This window comes from Vicugna pacos, chromosome X (assembly GCF_048564905.1).
Source record: "Vicugna pacos chromosome X, VicPac4, whole genome shotgun sequence".
Taxonomy (NCBI): domain Eukaryota; kingdom Metazoa; phylum Chordata; class Mammalia; order Artiodactyla; family Camelidae; genus Vicugna; species Vicugna pacos.
The window spans coordinates 10,942,911-10,970,871 of record NC_133023.1 but is presented as its reverse complement, the minus strand read 5'-3'; the positions used below and the strand labels follow the sequence as shown (position 1 = coordinate 10,970,871).

Below are 27,961 nucleotides of genomic sequence, written 5' to 3'. Positions count from 1 at the left end.
CTTCTCTGTTTTTCCCAGGTGAGGAAAATTCAAAATAAATCAACTTGTATTGGCCAGCAGATGCATGTTGAAGAGTTAGGGTTACAAGAGAATATTGTTCAGCGAGGGAAGGTATTGATCCATAGAATTTTGGGGTACTTCATCCAGAACCTAGGGCATCTTCATCCATTCCATTATTAAGTCCTCCATGATCAAGTGTAGCCCACATTTTCCAGAAGGAGGCACCACCTTTACTGGCATGATGGGAAGTGAAAGATCAGGAGTGTTGCTGGGGGACTTTGTCATAGATGAAACTATTACAGCAAGTGGTCTAGTGCTTCCAGTCTGGAGAGGCATCCAAGATGGGCCTTTTATTAAATACTGCCTTAGAGTAAATAGTCTTTCTTAACTGGCCATATTGTAAGATTTGGGCTTTATCTCCCACAAACCTCAGAATGAAGAGAAAATGAAATGTTCCAGCGGCTCTTTCCACCAAGAGCATAGGATGTCTTGGCACTTCTTTGTATGACCTTTAAGTAACTTGCTTGGTCCCCATGAGACGTTTGTTTTATCTTTCCGGTCCTGCCTTCCAACATAACGTAGCAAAAACCGAGATTTAGGAATAAAAAAGCTCTGGACACGAGTCCTGTTTGTTAAACTGAGGAATGTAGGTTTAGAACTCTTGGGTGGTTCTGGTTAGAAGGAAGTTTCTTTAGTTCATTTAACACTGCCATGAATGTCAGCACACGCAGTCACCAAATCACAGTTAGCTCAGAATCTACAAACTGAGTTCTCCGTAACAGGAGCACTGAGAGCTAGAAGGTTTAAAATAGATGTCATATGATACCAATTATAACTCAGTGAAATTTTGCAGTCCCAAGAAACTATACAGAGTATAAGCCAAAATGGAAGACGGTCCTGTTTCCTATGGCTTTAAAAACATTTTTATTTCAATGTTTGCTACTTTTTTTTTCTTCAAGCTTTTAATTAAAGTTTTCTTGGCGCTCCTAACCCATTTCTATATCGTCAAAGGAAATAGAAAAGAAGCTGCTAGGATAGCAGAAGAGATCTATGGTGAAATTTCAGGTAAAAATATGTGAATTTTTCCCCAATACTTTAAAGGAAATCTCCTAGATAATTCATGTGAGTAGTATTTCTAGAAGGCAGATTTTATTTATACTTTGGCTTTGAGTGGGTAGTTTTAAAAAATCATTATTTAAAGTAGCAAATGGTGTTGACTGCACCAATTTGTGAAGCCTTTTTAGCTTTTTTTCCTGCAAGTTAGTAGTTCCATTAGTTTTTTTTAAAGAAGTAAATAGGGTGGTGGCTTCCTAAGAGGATTTTGAGAAACCTCATTTCTACTAACAAAAGAAAGACTTTATAGGATTATCTTCTTTAATATTTTTAATGAAATGTTAACAATGCATTCTAACAAAACTGCTTCCCCAGGAAATGGAATGACCAATACATTTGACTTAAAGCAGCAATATATATGCTCTATATGTATTTCTGTGCTGTCATTTGCAATTCAAATTGCTTAGCCACTTGTCACTGTCAGGAAAAAAACCCTCCACTGAATCCATTTATATGCAGCATTAGGTAAAGCACTGCAAACGAAGGTTATTATAATATGAAATGCCAACCTTTGGGTAAAACATTTTAAAGTCTCTGCTTTGTAGAATTTAGTCTCCATTTCTTTCCAAAAATGATTCACCTTAATTGTAGGGAGATGATACAAAAATAAATGAATCCAATACCGTCATTATTGGGGACTGCCACTCGAGACAGGAGTATTTGTTCGTAAACAGAGTTCCGAATTTCCCTATGTATTTTTAGTGTTCGTAGAGGTTCCAGGATTACCTCATTCTTTATCTAGTATCCATTTCGCCTTGCATCCCGGATTCTCTTTCAAAATAGACATATGTTGTGTGATTCCAATACACTAGACAACTTTAAAGACACTAGACAACAGCAGTCTTATCCCAAGAACTAAGCCCTGCAAAGACAAAACAGCAGAATGCTTCAATTAACGGGGGAAAATGAGAAGAATCTCCAAGTTTCAGGAAGTGGCAGAAGGCCCGGAGTGTGGAAAGAGATTTCTTTTGGGGATTATATTTGTCACACATTTCAGGGAGGTATGTTGCTTAGACTTGATTTTACAAAAGTAAAAGTAACTTTCATTTCAAGTTAAGCATAATCTGAAAAGCTATTTTCTAATTTAATCTGTAAATCTGGGCGAGGGCTTTCTCAAAGTTTCAGTAACAGTTTTGATGGTCTCGTAGCTACCTCTTCATGGTTTAAATTAGGTAAAGGCCGATAAAGTCAGTATCAGCAAGATGTTAAAAATGTTTTCACCTAGGGTTCGTGGGCATTATTTCTGCCTTTGTGGTCCTTAGTGGAGCAAGTATTCTCTTAAGGAAGTTTTATAGTAGTCAAAACCTGGAGCCTTAATACAAATCTCTTAAATAGGGCTCACTCATTCTTTAGCTCAAATATCTTTACTTATTCAAGCGCCTAGGATAATAGTCATTTAATTTGCAAGTGGCATGGTGTTAGAAAGTCAAAAACGTATTTTTTGATGATCACTAGCAAGAGGCAGTGGGGAGAATAGTGCCTGTTAATTTCTCAGTTTAATTTCCTTCCTATATACATGTATATGTGTGTGTGGATGGGTGGGTGCGTATACATATACACACCACTCACTCTCACACGCACACACATATGTAATAGTATATCCAGATGTGGTAAATAAGGCTTCCTATAGTAATGTTGGCAGTAACACGCCAGAAACAGTGATTTTTACATGATTTTAACAGCTTTTTTTTCTTTTGATGCTGTTTACAGTCAGGTACTCTATATATTTAAAGCTACATGTATTAAAGACCAAAATTTGCAGATGGTAACTACTATATATAAAATAAATAAGTTTCTCCTGTATAGCACAGGGAACTATATTCAATATCTTGTAGTAACCTATAATGAAAAAGAATAGGAAAATGAGTATATGTATGACTGAAGCATTATGCTGTACACCAGAAATTGACATTATAAACTGACTATACTTCAATTAAAATTAATTTTTTTAAATAAAATTAAAAACATCAACAAAATTTTGTGCAAGTGTTCAACTCAAACCAGGAATCACCTTTGCTGCTCGCTGGTCAGACAAATACTTGCTGGAAAAGTATGTGACATTTAATCAGTAAGCCAGCTAACTGAGTTACAGAAGTCTCAGCCCAAGGTTACCTTTCTTGATTCCAGGAGCATATTATGTCCCTGTAAACTGTCGTCAGCGCTGTCAAAAACAAGGAGAGGCAGTAAAAAGCTCAGCCAGGGCTGAGTTTAGCCTGTCTAGGTCCTGGCACTTTTCTTTTGGAAGCTGTACTTAATATCACATCCTTCATTAAATACCATTTTTCTGGCTGGAAAGTTTTTTCCATATTCTGGAATGCATCATTCAATATTTTCTTTGTGGTTTAAACTATTACATTTGTAAATAACTCATCAGAATTGAGTTAAGCTATGGTTGGTGGGCTGTTACTGGTTTTTTTCAGGCTGCTTGTGTAATTTGTCAATTATATATATTTATGGTTTTATTTTATTTTTTAAATTGACATGTAGTCGATTTACAATGTTATCACTTATATGTGGAATCTAAAAAAATGACATAAATGAACTTATTTGCAAAACAGAAACAGACTCACAGACATAGAAACTAAACTTATGGTTCCTGGCAGGGAAAGGCAGGGAAATAAATTGGGAGTTTGGGACTTGCAGATACTAACTACTATATATAAAACAGATAAACAACAAGGTCCTACTGTATAACACAGAGAACTATGTTCAATAGCTTGTAATAACCTATAAGGAAAAAATATGAAAAGGAATGTGTGTATATATATATATATATATATATGTATAACTGAATCACTATGCTGTATATATATTTTTCAGTTTGAAATGTTGTCTTGGCCCTTGGTATTTTTATATCCACGTGGGTAACCGGCTCCCACCTTCAGCCCGTAGATATTTCTGCAGGCACGATCTCCCTCCTGAGAGATGGTGTATGACTTTTCAACCTTTGCTAATTTGGCCAGAATTGAAGCTATATTTAGTACAGTGACTTGTTCATCAAACTCGGTAAAAATAAAGGGTAGCTACAGGTTGGTAATCTGTTATTCCCAACCCTTGGGCCAGACATGTTTCAGGATTCAGGAGTTTGGGGGATACTCGGTAGATTACACAGTGCGTACACTGTATATCACACAACACTCCCAGGAGGGCCTGGCGCTGTCTCCCATAATAAAAAGTTTTGATAGTTCTCGAGTGAAAATACAAATATTCACACTAAGTGAAAATTCAAATTAAAAATAATAAATTGCTTCACCTGAGTTCTGACCATGTTTTGCTGCCGAAGGAGCTTGGCATCAAACTTGGGGAAAAACTTGGTTTTTGGAATTTGGAGGGATTTTACAAGTGCAGATAAGAGATTGTGGAACTTCTGTGCCCTTTAAAAGAATTAGTTCTAAGTGTTATGCCTAAAATCCGTTGTCCTTGTTTTTTTAAATTCAAAGGACTACCCTTGATTTTTAAAAAAAATATATTTTAATGGAGGTACTAGCAATTGAACCCAGGACTTCATGCATGCCAAGCATGTGCTCTACCACTGAGTTAGACCCTCCCCCCTAGACTGCCCTTGATTTGTGTGTGTGTATATATATATATATATATATTTTATTGACATATAGGCAGTTTACAATGTTGTGTCAATTTCTGGTATACAGCATAATGCTTCAGTCATACATGAAGATACATATATCCATTTTCATGTTCTTTTTCACTATACTTACTATAGGATATTGAATATAGTTCCCTGAGCTATACAGTATAAACTTGTTGTTTATCTATTTTATATATATTAGCTGGTATCTGCAAATCTCAAACTCCTAATTTATCCCTTCTTACCCCCTTCCCCCACTGGTAACCATAAGTTTGTTTTCTGTGTCTGTGAGTCTGTTTTTGTTTTGTAAATAAGTTCATTTGGTATTTTTCTTTCTCTTTCTGGCTTACTTCACTTAGAATGACAATCTCCAGGTCTATTCATGTTGCTGCAAATGGCATTATTTTATTCTTTTTTATGGCTGAGTAGTATTCCATTGTATAAATATACCACAGCTTCTTTGTCCAGTTATCTGTTTATGGACATTTAGGTTGTTTCCATGTCTTGGCTATTGTAAATAGTGCTGCTATGAACATTGGGGTGCATGTATCTTTTTGAAATAAGGTTCCCTCTGGATATATGCCCAGGAGTGGGATTGCTGGATCATATGGTAAGTCTATTTTTAGTTTTTTGAGGAATCTCCATACTGTTTTCTATAATGGCTATATCAAACTACTTTCCCACCAGCTGTATTGGAGGGTTCCCTTTTCTCCACACCCTCCCCAGCATTTATCATTCATGAACTTTTGAATGATGGCCATTCTGACTGGTATGAGGTGATACCTCATTGTAGTTTTAATTTGCATTTCTCTGATAATTAGTGATACTGAGCATCTTTTGATGTGCCTATTAGCCATTTGTATGTCTTCATTGGAGAATTGGTTGTTTAGGTCTTCTGCCCATTTTTGGATTGGGTTGTTTGTTTTTTTCTTATTAAACTGTATGTACTGTTTATATATTCTGGAAATTAAGCCCTTGTCAGTCTCATCTTTTGCAAATATTTTCTCCCATTCTGTAGGTTTTTTTTTTTTTTTTTTTTGCTTATGGCTTCCTTTGCTATGCAAAAGCTCATAAGCTTAAGTAGGTCCCATTTGTTTATTTTTGCTTTTATTTCTATTGCCTGGGTAGACTGCCATAGGAGAACGTTGCTGAGATTTATGTCCAATAATGTTTTCCCTATGTTTTCTTCTAAGAGGTTTATAGTATCTTATGTTTAAGTCTTTAAGCCATTTTGAGTTTATTTTTGTGTATAGTGTGAAGGAGTGTTCTAACTTCATTGATTTACATGCAGCTGTCCACTTTTCCCAACACCATTTGCTGAAGAGACTGTCTTTACTCCATTGTATGTTCTTGCTCCTTTGTCAAAGATTAATTGACCAAAAGTTTGTGGGTTTATTTCTGGACTCTGTATTCTGTTCCACTGATCCATATATCTGTTTTTGTACCAATACTGTGCTGTTTTGTTGACTGTAGCTCTGCAGTATTGTCTGAAGTCTGGGAGGATTATTTCTCCAGCTTCATTCTTTTTCTTTAGTGTTGCTTTGGCAATTCTGGGTCTTTTGTGATTTCATATAAATTTCAGGATTATTTGTTCTAGTTCTGTGAAAAATGTTCTGGGTAATTTGATAAGGATCGCATTAAATCTGTAGATTGTTTTGGGTAGTATGGCCATTTTAGCAATATTCTTCCAATCCAAGAACATGGGATATCTTTCCATTTCTTTAAGTGCTCTTTAATTTCCTTAGTCAATGTTTTGTATAAGTCTCACTTCCTGGTCAGATTTATTCCTAAGTAAAAAATATGGAATGCTTCACGAATTTGCTTGTCATCCGTGCACAGGGGCCATGCTAATCTTCTCTGTATCGTTCCAATTTTAGTATATGTGCTGCTGAAGTGAGCACTAGACTGCCCTTGCTTTGATGGCCGCACCTCTGCCTGACTCATCATCCTGACTCCATTTTTCTATCCTTCCCACGTCAACAGTTTTCTCCTGCCTTCAGTCCATTCTTGCCCAGTCCTCTCCCTTGCCTTGTTCGGTTTTGCTGGTTGTCTCCTCAAGCCTTGGCCCAGCCATCCTCTGAGTGGTTCTCTACAGGTGCCTGCTGGCTTTCCCAAGTTGGGACAAACAGTCCTCAGCAGGGCTCTGCCACCCCACCTGTCATCTTAGCTCAGGTCTCCTGCTCCCAGTGGGTTCAAAGGAGCCTTCTTTCTAACATGCTGCAGAAAAATGTCTGAGGTATTTAGAGAGTATGCATTTTTTAACTCAGTTTTATTATAATATTTTAGATATCTCAGGAAATTTATTGTCATTTTTTCCAATTACCTTTGTTTTACTTAAAATATTGTTCATTCTGCTAGGACCCATATTTGGGGTCAAAATCAAAACTCCTTTTGAACTGTCTTTTCTTTGTTAAATGCTGCAGGAGGAGATACTACTTCAGATGATTTTGGAACTTGAATAAAAAGAATAAAGACTGTTCCATGGGCCCTGGAGATTATAACCAGTGGGGCAGTTCTGTTTTGTTTTTTTTTTTTAATAACAAATCAGTCATCTCAAATACTTGTTAGTCAATTTGGAAGGGTAAAAATTACAAAGAAACCCAAAAATAATAATTGATTTTTATCTTGAATCCTTGGAAGTCAGACAACTGTATTCCATCTGAACCAACTTTGTTATTGAAATCTATGGTTTTAGAAGTTGTCATGAAATTGTAATTCAGAGGGCCTGAGAACTAGAGATATAAATCACATTCTGAGAAAAAGTCAAAGGGGGGAATGAAAAAGGACTTGAACATTTTCCATACACCTCATCAGGAACAAGTAAACATATTTGTAGAGTAAACTATCTTCAAAATGTACTTGCAGCCCTGTGACACAGGCAGTCTGCCAAATAACTAAAAATAGACTGCCTTAGAAGCCGATGATTGATTCCTACTTCAGCATTCATTTATTTGGAGAGCTTAGATGCATATTTCCTGAAAGGAATGGAAAAACTCCCTAACTGCCAAATAACTTTTATCCTCAATTTCTCACAATTAGCTCCAATTTGCAAAACAAGGATGATAAGAGCGAGAGACTGCCTGTTGGGAATAAAAGTACAAAAACAAAAGAGCCCACCGTGGCAGAGTTTCTGGAAAAGGGGTTTGGGTGAAAACTCAAGGTCCTTTGAAGCAAGTGCTGGAAAACAAAGTGACTGAAAGGTGACTTCCTTGAGAGTGGCTTTGTTTCCAGTTGGGAGACCAAAATGATTTCCACATTTAAGGCAATCCAACTGATTTATTTCACGTTATTTATAGAGATGGAGGTGGGTGGAGCAAAGCATCCCTTACCAGTAAATCTCCCATGAAGATAAGCAGAATGGACAACCCAGGAGTTCTTAAAACCCAAACAGGGTGCGTTCTCAAGTCTCAAAACCTTGGATTTCAGTCCTCTTTCTGCCGCTTACCGGAAGTGAGATCTGATTCGGGGCAAAGGGTTGTTTGGAATGTTCGGGTTCAGGAAGCAAGACTCTTCCCTCCTCTCTTGAAAGCCAAGGGATGGAAGGTCCAGGAGGACCGCAAGTTGAGACAAGTAGCCCCTGAAAGGAGGGGAGCCTGGCGTTTCACCCTCACAAGTCAGGAGTCTACTTCAGCAGCCGACTCCCTGAACTGACCTCTCTGCTCCTCAAACAGGGCGAAAGAGAATTGGAAAGCAGTGGCGTGGAGGGAGACACCCCTGGACCACCCGCCGTTCCCTCTTCCTCCGTGGATCGCAAGATGGCCCCACCCCACAGGCTTGCCGTAGCCTCTGGGGGTGGGAGTTGCGGGGCATCAGAGGATGCTGCATTGATGGGGGACACTAGGGGAGGTGGCCAAGTACCAGTGCATAGGAAAGGGACCTGGGATTGAACCCCGGTAAGAAGGGTGGACCAGGAGGGAGGCCTGCGGTTAAGGTAGGACTGGATTCCTCTTCCAATTAGCCGGGGCGCCATCCCCACCCCACCCCCATCCCCGTCCCTCTCGCTTCTCCCCACCCCTAAGGCACCAGGGGAGCTGGCACCTCCAGAAGGAAGTGGGGAGCTGTGTGAGAACACGCTGCCATTCCTCCTGCAGCCGCTCGGGCGGGAGAGAGGGCCCTGCCCTGCCCCAGGAGTGGGCAGAGGAGGGGAGATGAGGGTTTTTAAAGCGGACTGTCCAGTGGACTGGTCGTTTTGAAATCTCTTTACTGAAGTAGGATATAAATACAGATAAGTGCCCACACCCCAAGCAAGCAGCTGGCTGGATTTTCATGAAACGAACACGGTCAGGTACCAGCTCCCAAGAGCAAGACACTGTCTATGACCAGCATGGCCCCCACCATGCCCACCTCCAGTCAGCCCCTGCCCCAACTCGTGGTACTGTTGACTCCTAACGCCCAAGGTGAGTTTGGCCCCTCCTGTACTTTACGTAGACGGAATCCCACTGCACATCCTCTTTTACGTCCAGCTTCCTGCGCTCAGCGTTAGGGTTGTGAGATCTATCCAGGCTGGGTGGACGGAGTGAGTCTTAGGCGGCTGATGAGTAACAGAAAGTTACTATTAGGAGGAAATTGTGGTTAAGGTTCCTGCCTCCCAGCAGGAGAGGGGACGCCGCAGTCCCCGAGGAGGAAAGTTTTAGAAATAGTAAAGCCATTTCATGTTGATATTCTAAGAGAATCGGAGCAAGTTGCCACTTAAATCCTGGTTTTATTTTGGAAGCAAGTACTTAGAGTACCTTCTGGTGACTTGGTTTGACAGGCTATTGTTAGAAGAGAGCAATAACAAAGCCACAGCTGTGGGTTCGCTTCTTGCATTGGTCGGGGTGCTGAGTTGCCATCCGCGGCTAGAGACCATCCTTGCAACCCCGCTGCTTGTGTCCATTCCCGGGAGCCATGAGGCAAGAGGACAACGTCTGATGCACGCTTAGTATTGAATGAGATGGAAATGTAGTCAAAGAAAGCCCAGGCTGACTAATGCGGATTATATGCATGCATTATCTCATTATTCCTAGCTTATGCAAATGGTAAGTGTTCAAAGAGATTAAAAATACTCCACTCATCAACTTTTAACCGACTCAGGGACAACTGGAGATACAATACACAATATCTTTTCGTGTTAAAAGTTTTGTCTGTTCTTATTATAAAAAACATTCTACATGTGAGGAGTATGGATGCACCAGTGATTTGATTAATATAGATACTTTTAATTTGGAACTAATTTCAAAATGACAGGAAGTTAGAAGAGTGGTAAAAAGAATTCCCACGTCTCTTCGCCCAGAGACTCCATTCATGGTTACCCAACTGGCCAATGAATATCCTTGATAACAAAAGGGTTCATTCCAGGTGCACACGCTGCCTTCTGACTCTGTGCCTCGTCAGACTCCAATCTGTTCCTCAGTCCTTCCTGGAATTGGTTACGGGACAATTGTTTTTGAGAATGTCCCTCAGTTTGAGTTGGTTTTCAGTGTCCTCATGATTAGATTCAGGCTATGCGTTTTGAGCAGGAAGCTTGCAAGCGATGCTCTGTTCTTTCCACCGTGCGCCCTCCAATAGAACCTGATACTGCTTGCCGCGTGTTCCTTCAGATGGCACTCTGTGCCCATCTGCTCCAGTGACTTCTGATGTTCACTTTGATCCCCTGGGTAAGGTGGTGCCTACGATTTTGCTCCTCTGTTAAATGACCCCTGTTCCCTTTATAATGGTGTAATTATCTTGTGGGGAGATCATTTGGGGCAGATTCTGTGATTTCTCCTACATCTAAGTTGGTGTTCTACTATGAGGAATGGCTCTCTTTTCTCCCTATTTATATATTCATTTCAGTGAGGCCTTACAGATTCCTATTTTATTTGCTAGGATATAATCATTATTTATTTTGATGCTCAAATTGTCCCACATTCGGATAGTGGAAGCCCCTTCTAGCCAGGTTCTGTACTTTTTGACATTTCCCATCATTCATTGAGCACTACGTTACTCTCTGGCAAGATATTTGACGCCCATCCTATATTTTTCCCAGCCTAGACTTGGAATCAGCCATTTCTCCAAGGAGTCCTGGCTTAGGTTTTCTCAGTGCACAGTGCTATTCTATCTCTCTGTCTAGATATATCAATATATCTATAGATATAAACATATATATATATAGAGAGAGAGAGAGAGAGAGAACCAGATGAGTCATCAGATTCCACCTTCAGCCCATAGATATTTATATAGGCACTATATCTCCATATCCACACATGTATTGAAAATCACATTTTCATACCAGTTGCTCCAATTTCAATCCAACCCTGTAGAGCTCATTCTAGCTCTCTCCCTTTTCATAACCCAAAGGGCTAGAGAAGATAAAAATTGAGTTTCAGTGTAAGAAGAGGACTTATGGAAATAAGCCTGTTGATAACCCTGATTCTCATCCATTGGAAAAGTTCACTCTCTCCTTGAGGACGAGCTATTTCAAGTTCACATGATTTCCTCTTTGATGGGATTGTTTTTGCCAAGGTCACAGGTATGGGAAAGCCTGAATTCTTAGCACGATCAGGATCACCTACAAAAGGGTGACAATACAGGCCCTTTGTGTGGAATCCAAACTGTATTCCATGCTATTCAATGTATGAAGAGCACAGTTATAATTTGAAGAATGCCTACATTCTACAAACCAGTGTAGATTGTTTTCCAAAATGAATGATTGCCCTTTGGCAAGTTTAATAGAAGGTTACTTCTCCAATGCACCTTTAAGCTAGCTGGTTAGTCTTGCTTACTGACAAGCAATTACAAGAAAAATACATTTGAAAGGCAGTTGTGAGGCTGTTCCCTTAGAGCGCTATTCCCCCACGTGTAATTATCAATCTTACATTTTCTTGAGCAACTAACATTATGGATGGACTTTACTGGCCTCATTAGAGACCAAAGAAGCTGCTAAATACTAGATTGCTATACCCCCACTTTACAGATCAGAAAGGTGAGGTTTGAATAATTTTAGTAACTTGCCCATTTTGGCAGAGGAAGTGGTGGAGGCAGGACTTGAACCCAGGCAGTGTGGCTTCACTGGCCCCTTGCTTAGCTGTCACATTCAACTGCCATCACGAAAACTGTTAGGCAGATGATGTCATCTGGAAAACAATATTCTGCATCGTGAAACATACTCTTCCTTACCCAAAGGAAACAGAGACAATTACCTAGGGAATTTCGAACCAAACCATTCCCCCTGGTCCCTTGGGGTCTCCTTCCTGGTGTATAGGATGTTGAGTTTTAGGGTGGGGGGAGGGGGAGAGGCAAGGGAAAGAAGAAAGTGGGGGAGTTCATTGACCAGCTTTTCCCTTTATTTTGCTTCCTCGAAGGTATTGGATGCAATCACTGGCCATTATTTATTTGCATGAAATACATTGCTATTACAACTGTCCCCCTCTCCCCAGAGAGATTGTCTGTGCCCCCTGTGCACACACACTACCAAACCCGCGGACTGTGCCCTCAGAGGCTTGTCACCCTGCGAAGTGGCCGGCCAGAGAACCTCATGAGTGACGCGAGCCTCCCTCCTCTTCCCCCACACCTCCTGTTACCGTGGAGTGAGAGGACTCCAGACCTTGACTCTGAGTTTGATGTGTGTTTCAGATTGCTGGGCTGATCGGTCCCCACTCCATGAAGCTGCGGCTCAGGGGCGCCTGCTCGCCCTTAAGACTCTAATTGCACAGGTAAGTAAACTAAGGATGTGATCCTTTGGGCTTATGCTGTAATCAAGCGTCATTCTTCCTTAGCTGTAACTGGAGCAGAAGTCTTCCTGGCCCCATCTGGGCCCCAGCACTGCCGTTCCTGGTGTACGTGTCCTCTTACACCTCACCATTTGCTCCTCCTGCCCCGCCTTTCTTAGGGAGCTGGCTGCTTTTCTGCCCAGTTCCATCCTTCCCCTTCTGAGTCTTTCTTTGCTTCATACAAAACTTCCCTGAGAGGCTGATGGGGGATGCCCTCAAACTTCTGTTGTACTAACTCGCCTTATACTCTCCCAGTGTTCCTTCAGCAGCCCTAAGGTTGCATTAGTCAGCTATTGCTCTGTAACAATTTACCTTGAAACACAGTGGCTGAAAACAGTAAACACGTAGGTTCTCACAGTGTCTGTGAGTCAAGGAGCAGCTCAGCTGGGTGGTTCTAGCTCCACGTCTCTGGCAGGTACAGGCTACAAAGGATCAGTGGGGGCTATAGGCATCTCACAGCTTGATGGGGGAATGATCTGCTTCCAACCTCACTCATGAGATTGTTGGCCAGCTTCAATGCCTTGATGCATGGGCCTCTCCATAGGGTTGTGTAGCTGGTTTCCTCCATGGAGGGCATGACAGAGTGCCTAAGAAGGAAGTCTCAGTATATAACCTAATCTCCAAAGAGACATCCCATCACTTCTGCCATGTTCTACTCATTAGATGCCAGTCAATAAATCCAGCCCCCACCCAAGGGGAGGGGATTACACAAGTGAGCCAATACCAAGAATCAGGAGCCATCTTGATCACTGGGAGCCATCTACCCTGACGATACAGTATTTCAAGAGCAAACATTAAACTAAGTTGAGAAATGGGTACATCTTACTCCTTTGGGAAGATTTGTCAAAATCTTCGTTCTTAAGACTCATTTATTTTTACTTATGACTGTATCCCTAGTATCTTGAATAATGAATAGAGGCCTAGTAAATATTTGTGGAATGAGTGAAAGTGTACACAGTCCATTTACTTTATTTTAGAGTCTACGTGTGTACAGAGAAGGGAAGTCATTAGATCTCTTTTCCACATCCTAGCTGCCACCAAACCTGGCTTCCTCATTTTGAATTTAGACAGCTGGGTACACTGCTCCTTTTCTCTGGGTGTGTGTGCCTTTTTTTCTTCTTTCTCCTTTATAAGTTGTGTTACTTCTTTTTTTTAATTTTTTAATATTAAGGTATAGTCAGTTTACAATGTTGTGTCAATTTCCGGTGTCCAGCACAATGCTTCAGTCATACATGAACATACATATATTCCTTTTCATATTCTTTTTCACCATGAGCTACTACAAGGTATCAAATACAGTTCCCTGTGCTACACAGTCTAAACTTGTTTATCTGTTTTATACATGTGAGTCAGTATCTGCAAATCTCGAACTCCTAGGAGTTGTGTCACTTCTTAAGAAAGTCCACTCGCTCATTTATTTTTAAGCGCTTAAAATTTTATTTGGTTTGATTTTTTTCCTTCTAGTTTTCTTGAGATATAGTTGACACAGAGCACTGTATAAGTTTAGGGTGGGTGTACAGCATAATGACTTGACTTACACGCATCATGAGTGATTATCACAGTAAGTGAACATCCGTCATCTCTTATAGGTATAACATTAAAGAAATCGAAAAAATGTTTTTCCTTGTGATGAGAACTCTTAGGATTTACTCTCTTAACAACTTTCATGTACAACATAGAGCAGTGTTAATTATCTTTAACATGCTTTAAATTACATCCCTAGTGCTTATTTATCTTAGAACTGGAAGGTGGTACCTTTTGACTGCCTTCATCCATTCCTTGTCCTCCCACCCCTTACCTCTGCTAATCACAGATCAGATCTCTTTTTCTATGAGATTGTTTGTTTGTTTTTGAAGTATAAGACCCACAACACCTGTTAGTTCTTGTTATAGAACACACTGATTCGATATTTCTATACATTTCAAAATAATCACCATGATAAGTGTAGTTTCAATCTGTCGCCATACAAAGATATGACATAATTATTGACTATATTCCCCACACTATACATTTCATACCTGTGACTCACATATTTTGTAACCAAAAATTTGTACCTCTTTATCTCCTTCACCCATTTCTCTCCTCCCCTGACCTCCTCTGCTCTGGCAGCTACCTGTTTGTTCTCTGTATCGATGGCTCTGTTTCTGTCTTTGAGCACTTAACATGTTATTTGTTTTGATTATTTTTAATAGGTGACATAGTCACATAGTTTAAAAGTTAAAATGAAATAAAAAGGTACACAGTGAAAAGTCTTGCGTTCACCTCCTCTGTCTTGGCTCCCCTCAGCTCAATACTTTTATTAGTATTTTTAATAAGCTTAATTTTAGAACCATTTTAAAGGAGAGTTACAAAGACAGTACAGTGAGTTCCAGTATACCCTTCACCCAACTTCCCCGAGTGTTTATATCTTACATATCCGTGGTACTTTAGTCAAAAATAGGAAATTAACATCAGTACAATCATATTAAGGAAACTCCGGACTTTTGGGTTGACATCAGTCTTCTCACTGGAGTCCTTTTTCTCTTCCAGAATCCAGTCCAGGATATCATATTGCTTTTGGCACTTTTTTTTTCTTAATGGAGATACAGGGGATTGAACCCAGGACCTCACACATGCTAAGCATACGTTCCACCACTGAGCTATACCCACCCCCAGCATCTCTTTTTAACTGTACTTCATAAGCATGTTGGTTTCTATACTGTGCTTCACTAAGTAAAGCTCATTCTTCATGGAGAATTCTTCAACCTTTTAGTACATCCCCACTTCTTTACCCTTACACACTAGTAAAAAATGGATTATTCTACTTTATGTTCTCCTCTCTTACATGTAGACAGTATGGTGTGCTGTGAGCAGAACATTAAACCGAGGATCCGGAGCTCCTGCTGATCACACTGGCTGTCACTGACAGCTGGGGAACCTCAAACCTTATTAATAGTTTGAACTTTCTGCTCCTCCATTTTCTCACGCGCAATGAAGGTGATTCACTGTAGATGATCCTTCGGGTCTGTCCAGCATTGCATTTGTACAATTCCAGGGATTCTGAGTTTGCGCCAGTTTCTCCTTAGTGCACTGCTGCCATCTTGTGGACTATTTTAAATTTTTTCTTATTTTTTTCTTGAAATTATGTATGGGAAAAAGGAAAGAAACATTCTTAGATATCCAGTTGTAAATATATAGCACAGCTCTGGAGTAATGATGTCACATTCAGGACATAAAAATGGACAGGACCAAGGAGGCATAGCCAGGCCCTAAGATGACGGGGCTGACAGCAGGTAAAGAGCCAGTACCACGGAGGTCTGGTAGGGGATCATAGGGACCTAGGTTGGGGTTTGAGGTTCAGGGTCATGCACTAGATTTTGGAAGGTTTCAGCAGCTCACGTGCGAGGCAGGGAATCAAAAGCAGAATTCAGCTGGGGACTGGCTGAAACCTAAACCCTTTCACAGATAGAAAGTCATCTTGGTGGGAGATGGTAAAGGCCAAGTTGTTCGAATCAGAGCAGGAAGTCAGAGCTGGCTGGCAGCTAGGCTGAGTCTGTCATCTAGCACGGGGACTCCAAGTGGAGCATGACAGTGTGGAGAGGGCAAGTGTGTAGGACCGGGCGGAGATCTGGGTACGACAGAGATGAGTGTTAGGAGAAGCCCCTGGCTCCAGACCCTGGTACTGCCAAGACCTCACCGCGCAGTGGAGGCGTGGTGGTCAGCATCACTGCTCCTACAGCACGGAAATCCTGGGAGCACCATCTACTTCACTTTCTAGTCTTGAGCCTGTAAGTCACCTGTGCCAATTCCAATTCTACCTCCTGAACCCTGGACTCTGTCACCTGCTCCTCACACCCATCTCAGGTCCGTATCAGCTTGTGCCTGAACTCACCACCATGTCTTCATGGCTCTCCTTTCTTCAATGTCACCAAGCAACCCTCTGTGGTGCTACCAGTGTGCTTTCCCTAAAACATCTCATGTATTAGCTCCAGACCTTCTACAGCCTAACAGGCATGAAAGGCGCCTCATTCCCTGCAAGACCTGCACCCCCTGTTTGGAATTCAAGGTGTTTCACAGTCTGGCTCAAGCTGTCCCCTGCATCAGCCCCCATCTCCTAGTTCCTCCTTTGTCTTCCCCTTTCTCCCACTTCCCCTTTCTTCTTCCGCCTCTATCACATGTGGGCTCTTTCTGATCCAGAAACTATCCAACTGTGGCCCTGCTGTTACCGAGTCCAAACTTGTTCTGCTCGCTGCACAACAGGCCAGTAAATTGGGAGATGAGGTGTTGGGGTGAGAAACAATGACTTTATTCAGAAAGCCAGCAGACAGAGAAGATGGAGGACTAACATTCTGGAAAACCATCTTCCCCAAGTCAGAATTCAGGCTCCTTTTATACTAAAAAGGGGAGGGGGTTGTGGTTGGTTGTTGCAAACTTCTTGGTGTCAGAATCCTTTGTTCTTGCAGCTGTCCGTGTAGGTCAGGTCACAAGGTCCTGCAGACCTCCCACAAGACACATTCTCTGTTGTACAACGTTTTATCTCTGTATGAATGGAAAAGTGTTGCACCTTAAAAGGTCAGAGCCTTGAGAATGGGCTCTCCTGTAGATTTCAGGCTCTAGGCAACATTCTGTTACAAAAGGTGCAGAACCAGCGAGACTCAGCACCGGAAACAGAGCATTGGGTGAGCGCTAAAGGAACAGATCCAATGTGGAGTCAGATTTGTCCTTCCCTGTTACACTGCCATGGTCTCCTTTGTGTCCTGTATTTGCATATCCTGTTCCCGGCTAATGGATGCTCTTTTTCTTTTTTTCTTTTTGCCTGCCTAGCTTGAAATTTTTTATGCTTCAAGACTTAGCTAAATACTACCTTATTTGCTGTTTTTTCTTACCCCCGAGCCAGACTCAAGGAGCCCCCATGCTCCCAATTAAAACTCCCGCAGCCTTGTCTGTCTCCCCACTAGGCTGTTAGAGGAGAGAGACCCGTCATAAGCTTTGAAGACCCAGGTGCTAGCAGATAGCCTGGCCCAGAAGGCTGAGCAAGCTTTTGTTGAATAAATAAATGAATCCAAGGCTCCCAGTCATGTTTGGACTCCCCTGGTCATGGCCTCTGCTCCTCTCTGGATGGTACCTGCAGGCCCTGAACACTCAGAAACATGTCCCACGACCCTGCTTCCTTTCTATCGCTAATGCAACCTTTAATCCATTTCTCTCCAAATTGTAGGGCGTCAATGTGAACCTGGTAACAATTAACCGCGTCTCTTCTCTCCACGAGGCGTGCCTTGGAGGTCATGTCGCCTGCGCTAAAGCCTTATTGGAGAACGGAGCACACGTGAGTACCCTCCCCGCCCGCGGGCCTGGCTGCCCAGGTGCAACCGCTAACATCTAAAGACGCATCACCTTCCGGACGCTTACCCGCGGTGGGGTGCGCAGGCCTGGCCCCAACCGTGTCCATATTCCTGTACGGCTGGGAAACCCTGCTGGGTACACCTCTCTGCAGCCTCTGTGCCCGTGTGCGAACGTTCAGACAAGGTAACTCATAGAACTCGTGCAAAATTGTGATGCGGACTTGAGAAAAACCAACTTGGGCTAAAGTAATTTGAAAACTGGTCTTGGAAAATTCATGGTAAAACATTAAAAAGCTCACATTTTAACAGCAATCAAAAACCATTCTTAATTCAACACCCTACACCCATAACGATTTTTATTGAGCAGAGTTATCAAACAAAATGAACTTTTAATAAATAATACATGGGAAAAACACTATAAAATTAACTTTATCTTATTTTTAAGTTCTCTCCTTGTTTTCAAGGAGTGACCCAGGAGCTGTATGTAATACAGATAGCTGAGTAGAATTCTGAAATTAGTACTTTTGAAAATCTCAGTGACCTTTATTTAGTTGCCAAATATTGTTTTGTTCATTTCATTTTTTTAAACTCAGTCCTTGCATTCTTTGTCTTGTAAGCTGTAATGCTTTTAAGTGCTTAACGAAGATTTTCTTTGCATTTTATGTGGAGCTGGGTTTCTATGTGTAGAACTGAATATAAAAGTCTTCCGTGGGCAAAGCGATTTTCTCTGGTGCCTTGCGGTCATGTGTCTTCATTAGGTTATGTTTCTTTAAATTACCACTTAATCAACTCTCACGTAATGAGGGCAAGGCTGGGTGGGGACCATTTCCCTTCAAGTTGTTGGGAAATAGCGAACAACATTGAGTCGTAGAGGAACCTCTGGGAGGTGCTGTGGGGGACAAAAAAGAGAGTAAGACATAGTCCCTAGTCTCTGGCAATCTTATGAGGGAACAGTCAATAAATATTATGTTACTTAACATTCAAATCAGAATGAGAAGAGGAGTAGGAGAAAGGTGATCAATCAGTAGTCAATTCCTCAAGACTGGCCGTCCCACGGGTACCTCGAGCTCAGTGCATCTGAAACTGCTTATCGTGTTCTCCCTTCTGGGACCGGCTCCTCCTCTTGGATGTCCAGCTTCGGAGACTCGGTGAAACATATTAGTGGTTTCCCCAGCCCCAAACCTCGAATCATCCTTTTTATTCCATCTCCCCATCTAATTAATTACAATATCCCCTGATTTTACTTCCTAAATACTTTTCAAGTCTGTGCTCTCCTTGGTCCTGTGCCTGTTGTGATCTAAAGCATTTATTATTGTATCAAAATTCTCTCTTTTTGTATTTGTCTTCCCTAAAAGAATTCAGCGTATTCAAGGAGAGGTCATGGTCTTACTCACCTTTGTTTCCAAAACACTGGCGACTAATAGGTGCTCAATAAATGTTGGCTGACCTGAGCCAAGAGAGAAACTTACAGGAAATTAAATTAGAAGATGTCCAGGACTGAGGATGAGAATGATACTTAGTTAAAGCAAATCAGACCAGTTCCACTAAATATTTTTCAGTAAAAATGTAAATAGGTTAGAAATCCTTAGAGTGTATGAATTTACACACATTTGTCCCGTCCTTGTCTGTCTCTGCATCTTAGCATCTCATCTTTAACTTTCCAATTGAATGGGGACTCTCCTGGCACTGCGGAGAAAGGTCTTTTGGGTTTAGGATCCTGATTATCACAAGCAGGTGTCCTTAGTTGTTGAGGCAAAAATGGTTCGACATCAGACTCTCCTTGTCCCACTTTTCAGTCCTACCAGCGCCTCCCCACTGTGCCTTGGTTCCCTGATGGTCTTCCCAGTCTGTTGCTAATACTCAAAGATGCCTCCCAGCTGTGCTGGTTCTCACATGCCTCCCGCATCCCTGGAAGGCACTGAGGTTGGTTGGAGACACCAGGTTGATGGCTATTTTCTTTGTGCGTTTTGCTTGGTCATGATCTCTCTAGGAGTCCCTGCAGGCATATGCAATTTGTGTGGATTATAGTAGACCAGAAAGGACGCTTGTGGCGAGAAAGAACTATGGGGAATTGCTGAGGAGATTTTTTAACAAGTGGAGAGTTTGGGACCTTAAGCTAGATGGTTTCTCCAGTTTTGGTTCCTGCCATGTTTGATCATGATTGGGAGAGGGAGTCGGCTCCATATTAATGGAAAATGGAGAGAATTTTTTGACTACTTACTGGGCTCCAGGCAATGTTCTAGGCGTCTAGCATGTAGTAACTCACCTGATCCCCCCGGTAACCTCATGAGGGAGATTATTTATGATCCTCATTTTACAGATCAGGAAACCCAGGCACAGAAAGTTAGTACCCCAACCAAGCTTTCTGAGTACATCAGGGAGAGAGTGGGGATTTGAACCTAAGCTAATTGTTCCAGAGGCCGTGTTCTAACCACAATATAGGACCACTCCTCAACAGTCAGGAGGCTCTTAAGAAGCTCTAGTATACCCATGAATACATTTTAAAAACTGCCCCATTTTGGCCCACTTGTGATATTATTTATAGGTGAGAGTTGAGAGGCTACTGGTACCTGAAAAACATCCGAGTGTCATGATGTTAGAGTTGCCTCACTCATTTACCAGCACGAGAGGTTTCTCCAGGCTGATATATAGGAATACACACCTGGAGATGGTGATAAAGAAACAGCAGATCCTCTGGTTCTCTCTTTGCCCATCATTAGGTCAATGGAGTGACCGTTCACGGAGCCACACCCCTCTTCAACGCTTGCTGCAGTGGCAGTGCGGCGTGCGTCAGCGTGCTGCTGGAGTTTGGAGCCAAGGCCCAGCTCGAGGTGCACCTGGCGTCCCCCATCCACGAGGCAGTGAAGAGAGGTAAATGAGCCACCACAGGGCACACAAAACACTGGTGGGCTCACTCCAGTGTGCACGAAGCAATGATCCAGTTTTCACCATGCAAGGGTCTCCCAGATCTTCCTCACCAGTAAACTGTGTGTGGCTTAGCCGTCCCACAGCGGGAGCTTCCATATGCCTAAGTCTTCAGGAAATACCACTGTGGCATGAAACAGCTCTTCTTATAACCTGGGGTTGGCTCTCTGTCTCCAACGACCTGTTTCCTGGGGTCAGTCAGCAGGTCTTGCTTGCAACTCTTTGCTGGTGTTTTGGAGGCAGCTGGTGGAGTCAAGGCTGCAGGGGTAACGTGCACAAGCTGGAGTGTGTTTATGTCTCTGTCCTTCCTAGAAAAGAATGGCTCATGCCCCAAAGCCCATAAAATATCAACCATTAATATAAAATAAACTACGAAAGTTTCTGAAAGCCAAGGCTGAGAGTATCTCTAATGGAAGATTAAACGTAACTGCAATATACTCTAGATGAGCTGATCGCCATCAAGGTCATTAGTTATTGAAAAAAAAGTTGCAACTTTAAAAAGCGGGGCATTGGAAATCTTGAAGTTGACTCCAGACTTCTATGTTGTCAGTTCCTTTTAAAATGATGGGAAAGAAAAAAAAGAATTAAAAAAAATAAATTAAATGACGGGAAAGAGTAAAACTAATGACTTTTAAAACTATATGCACAGGCATGAACAAGAAGAGCCATTGAAAGGCCAATGGAATGCGTCATAGGTCACACCTAAAATGTAACATTTCTGTGTTACCCACCGGTAGACTAATTCTCTTATACTGAGATCAGAAATACAATGGAGACGTTAGAACTCTGTGGAACAGTGATCTTTGCTGGTTTAATGGGGATTAAAGTCTTTATTTCAAAAGGCAATAGTGAAAGATTTGCCCCAGGTTATGAAACGTGTCACTTGCTAATTTTGTTTTTTTTTGCAGTGGATTACTTTAAATGATAGAAAAGACCCAAATCTCAACATATATAGGGTTTTGATGTCCTGTACATATTTAATAAACATTTGTTGGGTGGTGAGGGTATAGCTCAGTGGTAAAGTGTGTGCCTAGCATGCACAAGGTCCCTGGTTTAATCCTCAGTACCTCCACTAAAAACAAATAAAAACCTAATTACCTCCCCCCCAAATTTTTTTAAAAAATAAATAATTTGTTGATTTTAATAATTGATGTTGGTCATTTCCCAAACTTCAAGTAAGTCCTTTAAGTTGTAGGAAAATAGTTACTTTGGAAATGATATAAGTGTTTAAAATTTTTAAATAAATACTGATTTGAAGCAAAAATGAATCTTTTATTTGTCTTTCCATCCAAATGTTTAAAAATGGATAAATACTGGGAATAGTTTGAATTACTTAAGTAATTCTGCAGTGCTTGGATGGTCATATATGGAGTATTTAGTATCTATGTACCTATTATATATATATACACTTATCATAAATGTGAATTCATGCATTTCTACGTATTTTTTTCTGTATTAAAAACATGTTAAGGAGCAACGTCCACAGAGTGGAAGGATGAATAGTAAATTCATTATTTTAGATACTATTATACTAGTGCCAATCATTAAACTTTCATATATTTATTTTTTAAAACTTCCAGAGAATACTTAAATTTAACTCAAGCTAGGCTCAGTTTCACTGGCAAAAAAAGGGACAAGGATGACTTCAAAATGTTTTTTTAGATACACTATATTTATCAGGCAGATTTTAGGTAACGATTAGATGTTACTTCTGGATTCTTATAGCTTTAAACCTCTAGTAACAAGCTAGGTTAGTCTGAGTCAATACTGTGACAGATTGATGCTATAATCCAGGTATAATATTTACTTATGTGGACAAACAGATTGAATTCGCAAAATCCTTAGTTGTACATTTTCATGCATAATTATATGTGTAATTCAGAATTTGTGATAAATCAAGCAGGCTTGAAACGAAACTTACTTTTATGTTACCTATAAAGAAAAGGGTGGTTAAGTTAATCACCAATGGTGAGTTTTTTTTAAGGAAATATTTAAATCTTCAAAAAGAAGGAACTCTTTATAAAACTCCCATCAATACCTCAAAAGCATTTGCTCCCAAACAAATCATTCATATGCTGCAAATTAATCATATGTATCTATTCACTGGGCAAACTCTCCAAGGAGAATGCTTCCTCAAAGAGTTCTTGTGGAAGGCGGGGGTATAGCTCAGTGATACAGTGTATGTTTAGCATGCATGAAGTCCTGGGTTCAATCCCCAGTACCTCCTTAAAAAAAAAAAAAGAGTTCTTGTTAGCCATGAAACTTGCAAGTTCATTTCAATATATTCTGTACTTGAGGCTTTTTATTAATTCTCATAGGTGTCTACCAGGTTAACCAAAATACAGAGGTTTTACTGCATGGTGTGGCCATCCACCCAGTCTTACATGCATGGGTGAAAGAGAGAGGGAGAGATTTGTAATGGAGAGAGAGGAGGGCTGGGCCTTGGATTTGAGCACTGCCTTTACAGGGTAGCAATTGGATGAGTCATGTATCCCCTGGGTGTTGCAGCCTCTGTCTGTAGACTGATGACTTATTATAGAGAGTGATTTCAGTTGTGCCACTTGGAGCCCATTGTTTGGCGGGAGGTACTGCAAGGGTGGCAGGGAAGAACTTCAGTGGGGGACCCATGGGCATGATCTTCTTTTTAATGGTTTCATTTGGGAGACTTCTAAGATTTCCTCCCCCTGCCCCACATTTTTTTCTGCTTAAAAAAAAATCTGGGTTATTTCCAAAGCCCATTCCAGGGAAGCAATCCTATCATTCTGGGAGTAGTTAATATTTCCCTTACTTGACTGAGGTCATCTTGTGTTCCACCAGGTAATAGAGAGTGCATGGAGATTCTGCTGGCAAATAACGTCAACATTGACCAAGAAGTGCCTCACCTCGGAACTCCTCTGTATGTGGCTTGCACCTACCAGAGGCTAGACTGTGTGAAGAAACTTCTAGAATTAGGTAACTTCCAGAAATCTTTTCATGAGAAGGATTTATTAACCCTGTTGGTTTTCCATGGCTTCAAAGACAAAGTTCTTGTCAGGCTGGACAAAATTCTGACAGCTTTTGATGTTTAAATGCTTAAAATAGAACTGAGAGAAATGAGTGTCTCTGGTTCTTAGTTTGTCTTCCTTTGATACTGGCTCCATTTACCTGGTGTGAGTCTCCTTGGTGGTCTCAAGAGACAGCAAGAGTCTCTTTCCTATAAATCCCAGGGGAAAAAAACCAATTGTGTTTCATTGGCTCTTTTCGAGTCACATGTTCATCTCTGAACCAATCACTGTGGCTGAGGGAATGCAACTCACGGATTGGCTTAGGACTAGATTTCAGTCCATAATACAGTTGTTGGGCTTCACTGGAAACACATGAACTGAGAATCACAGGAGATGATTCTCCAGAGGGAAATCTGGGTGTGGTCACCAGGAAGACGCTGGATTGTAAAAATAACAGCTATTTTGTCACAGACTACTTTAGCTCAGTCCTGCTAAATTATTTAGTAACTTTTTAAATTATAAAAGGCATATACAAAAACTGAATCCAGGGAAAGATAAAAGGTCTTGGAACTATTATTTGGTTAGAGAGTCCCCCCAAACTTAGCCGCTGACATAAAGGTAGAGATTGTAGTAAGAACCTTTAAATAAGAACTTTTATCTCCAAGATTTTTTTTGTCTTTTTTATCTGTTATCATTTAATGCTCCCTACAGTAATTCAGAAAACTTTTTTTTGAGCCCAGAATAATATAAACACTAAGTAAACTTAGCTTTGTCCTTTGCCAAAAAACAGAACAAACAGAATGTAAAAGAAGCTTCAACTATTTAATTTTGTATGTCACACAGGTCATTATGGGAAAGCAAGTAAAGCATTTAAAATGACTAAAAATATTTTTATTCACTTTTCTCATCAAAATATTTCTAAACAGCCTTAATAGGTATTGTTGAGGTTCTAGGCTTCAGCAGTACATTTCCACAGATTTGTCAGATATATCATGGTGTTTAAGCTGTCTTCATCAACAGCTACTCCATTTTAGGCTCGTTCTGTCTCTTCATTGACGTGTGGTGTTGAATTGTGGTCATGTGCTTTGTTAAGGAGCCAACATTGACCATGGCCAATGGCTGGACACCCCCCTCCACGCGGCCGCCCGGCAGAACAGTGTGGAAATCATCCACCTGCTGATTGACTATGGGGCTAACCTGAAGTGCAGAAACGCTCAGGGCAAAAGTGCCCTTGACCTGGCCGCTCCAAAAAGCGGGGTGGAGCAGGCGCTCCTGCTCCGAGAAGGTAAGAAAACCTGGGGCATCTGTTTCTCTTCCAGAAGTGCATTTGCTCTCTCTCCTTCCTGTCTCATCTCTAGACTTTCTTACTTTTTCCTTTTTCTCTTTTTAATTGGGAGTGGCACGTGGGAGGGGGCAAGTCCTCGCATCACTGAGATGGGATTTTGTACGCTGTGTATCTTCACTTACAGCAAAGGGGCATTTACATGCAGCTGGTATGTTGTTCTGTATTGACATTGACAAGGAGATGATCAAAGAACTTTGTTTTCACCATGAAAAGTTTGAATTCCCGTGTCTATCCTGGTATAAACACATGATTGAGCAGACCAAAACTCTGCTTTGTAATATTTGGGGGCAATTCAGGGGAAATGAGAAATACTTGAGTTCGAGACACAGAGTGTGGATTTCAGAAACTGGATGAAGTGCTGAAGTTGTTTGCCTGCTCTCCCTGATCTGGAGAGCTCCGCATCGCCTCGCTCTCACGCCCACCATGGGCTGATACCTCCCCAGATGCCAGAGGAGGGAAGGTGGGCCTTTACCGGGCTTCATATCCCAAATTCTGAAGAGAACCATGCTGTGCCCACACTGAAAGAGAACACGTATCTGAGCCTACACTGTGCATGTGTATGCTTGAGAGACTGTTAAAGCAATAGCAATTATTCAGCTCTCTGTGTGTCAGACATTAGCTGCATTTGAAACACAGATTAATCTCACTGAATTCTCAAAACTTTAAAGCCACGAGGACAATCTAATGATTCACACTTTTTAAAGGTTATACTCCATTTATAGTTACAAATACTGGCTGTATTCCCCATGTTGTACAATACACCCTTGTAGTTTACTGTACACCTAGCAGTTTGTACCTCTTACTCCCCTGCCACGGGAATAAGAGTAACTGGTACTCTCCCAGCTGCAAATGGGAAAAGAGAAGCCTGAAGAGATTGGCTTTCAAAAGGCCACACAGCTACTAAGAAGTATAAGTAGGATTCTAAGCAAGAACTAGGGTTCCACTGTGCCTTCTTAATGTTATCATGCCCCGATCCTGAATCTTCTGAAACAGTTTCTGATGGGGAAGAGTTTAGTTTCAGTCCGCAGTTCCATTTAGTGAAACCACCCCCGTGTCTTATATCCTTTCCAAGTGGAATGCTTGGTTCAAGAATTTTAGGAATACTCTCTAGGTCAGCGCTTCTTGAGCTTTAATGGGCACGCGAATCCCCTGGAGGTCTCATTAAAGTGCAGATTGCAGTTCAGGAGCTCTGGGGTGGGGCCTCCTGCATGGCCCCCTGGCTCCCAGGTGGTGTCATTGCTGCTGGTCTGAGCCCACACTTTGGTCTAGATTATTTCCAATAGCCTGTGTCATGAATGATTGTTCTTTCATTTGAATCTCTACTGGAAGAATGATGATCTTCCTTACCAGCTCTGAGTTGGGAAATACCAGGTACTCAACAGCTATTAGTTGAGAATGTGGTTTATAGCAATTGTCACATTTCTTCTTTTCTTCCACCAAAAATGTTTCCAGGTCCAGGATTGATATTTCTTATAAGCAAGTTCCTCTATCCTCTATCTTCATGAGTACAGCTGCTTTTTGTAGAAAGATGAGCATCAGCTAGGTCAGAGTTCACTCTGCAGGGCTTGAGTCGTGTGACACGAGAGACACTTTCCACTCTTGCTTCCCAAGATTTTAACTAAGGGTGATGGCTTGCTCCTCCAGGTAGCTTTCTGTCACGTGGACCCTCCTTGGCAGTACCAATCCAAGTGATACCCGCCTCTTTGCGTATACAGTCACCATTTCTCATGAGGGGCAAGATGCTGTTACAGTAGGATCTTCTGGAAAAGGAGAACTTTGTATAGTCCAGTAATGACATATATCTACTTGAAGCGATCTTTATTGATACAGTCTAGTTAGGAAATAATGGGGCATTACTAATGCCCCTGTGTAATGTGTATTCCAACCACATGCTCATTCATCCTATTCCACTGTATTTTGGACTCTTACTAGTTTGCTTTTCTTTGGGACTGAAAGCCACGGGCATGATGACTCCATAAGACTCCATGAAACTGAGGTTCAGGGTATAGTAGAGTCTAAGTGATTTGTATTCTTTCTCCCAACTTTCTCTGGTTAGCCTCGTTTTTTCATGATTGGTCATACAACTACCATTGGAGGGTCCACGTAAACATGGTCCTGTCCAGAGGGGCAAACCAGGATCCTTTGTGTGTATTTGGCATCTGCTACTGCACTCGAATTCCTGTACAGACCCAGCTTCTCTTAAGCTTTTAGAAAGTTTCAGCCTCTTCCAGTTCTCTTGTCTCCCCTTCACCCCCAACCCCTCCCCACTGTCAGGAGGTTCACACCATGTTAATTCCTTCCTCAGGCCCACCTACTCTTTCCCAGCTCTGCCGCCTGTGTGTCCGGAAGTGCTTGGGTAGAGCATGTCATCAGACCATCCACAAGCTATATCTGCCGGAGCCACTGGAAAGATTCCTCCTATACCAGTAGTCCCAACTGTCCATGGGAAGATACTCGGAAAGAAACAGGTTGCTGCCTTCTGTACCCAGGGCACCTAGTGTAGACACCCAACAGCTAGACTCTTCACATGAGCTAAGCCAGTTAGAGCAAATCCCTGACGAATCGGAGCACTTGGGGAGTAGAAACCCCTGGCTAGTTTAATGTTTTCTTTAACCAAGGGGCAACCAGAAACCTTTCGGTTTTTAGCTCTTGTTATTAAGAAACTTTAAAAAATTGTGAAGTAGAATGCAAATAATAGGCTGTTTTCCAAGATTCATTATCTTTGATTATCTAATGGTCGTCATTCTGAATAGTGTGCAGACATGTCAATCTGGGTGGATAAGATTAGGATGATTGTAAGTAAGATGTGTTCTTGATTTAGCTCCTCCCCCCTTTCCCCTTTCTTTCCTTCCATGAATAAACCTCTGCTAAAATTTGATTTTCTTGCCTTTTTTATATATAAGAAAGCTAAATACATGAAAACATCATAGTTCATTGAGACTTCCAGTTACTGAGGT

The 27,961-nt window shown here is 41.5% G+C and overlaps 1 protein-coding gene and 1 non-coding gene across 2 annotated transcripts; one reads left to right on the top strand and one right to left on the bottom strand.

Annotated features, from left to right (window-relative positions):
- Positions 1-867: 867 nt before the first annotated feature.
- ASB11 (ankyrin repeat and SOCS box containing 11) lies at positions 868-27,880 on the top strand. The gene is made up of 7 exons (XM_006212638.3): positions 868-1,065; positions 12,293-12,372; positions 17,627-17,734; positions 20,471-20,621; positions 23,493-23,627; positions 24,753-24,944; positions 27,310-27,880. Exons 1-7 carry the CDS (start codon positions 885-887, stop codon positions 27,432-27,434), a joined length of 972 nt encoding a protein of 323 aa, XP_006212700.1. The 5' UTR covers positions 868-884; the 3' UTR covers positions 27,435-27,880.
- LOC116277205 (U6 spliceosomal RNA) lies at positions 6,494-6,600 on the bottom strand. The gene has a single exon (XR_004186686.1). It is a non-coding gene; the product is annotated as a U6 spliceosomal RNA (small nuclear RNA).
- Positions 27,881-27,961: the final 81 nt, after the last annotated feature.

Coding starts and splice junctions, on each gene's coding strand:
- ASB11 (XM_006212638.3), top strand. CDS start 885: ATGGAAGACGGTCCTGTTTCCTATGGCTTTAAAAACATTTTTATTTCA. Junction 12,373..17,626: donor TTAAGACTCTAATTGCACAG/GTAAGTAAACTA, acceptor TCCAAATTGTAG/GGCGTCAATGTGAACCTGGT. Junction 20,622..23,492: donor CCACGAGGCAGTGAAGAGAG/GTAAATGAGCCA, acceptor GTGTTCCACCAG/GTAATAGAGAGTGCATGGAG.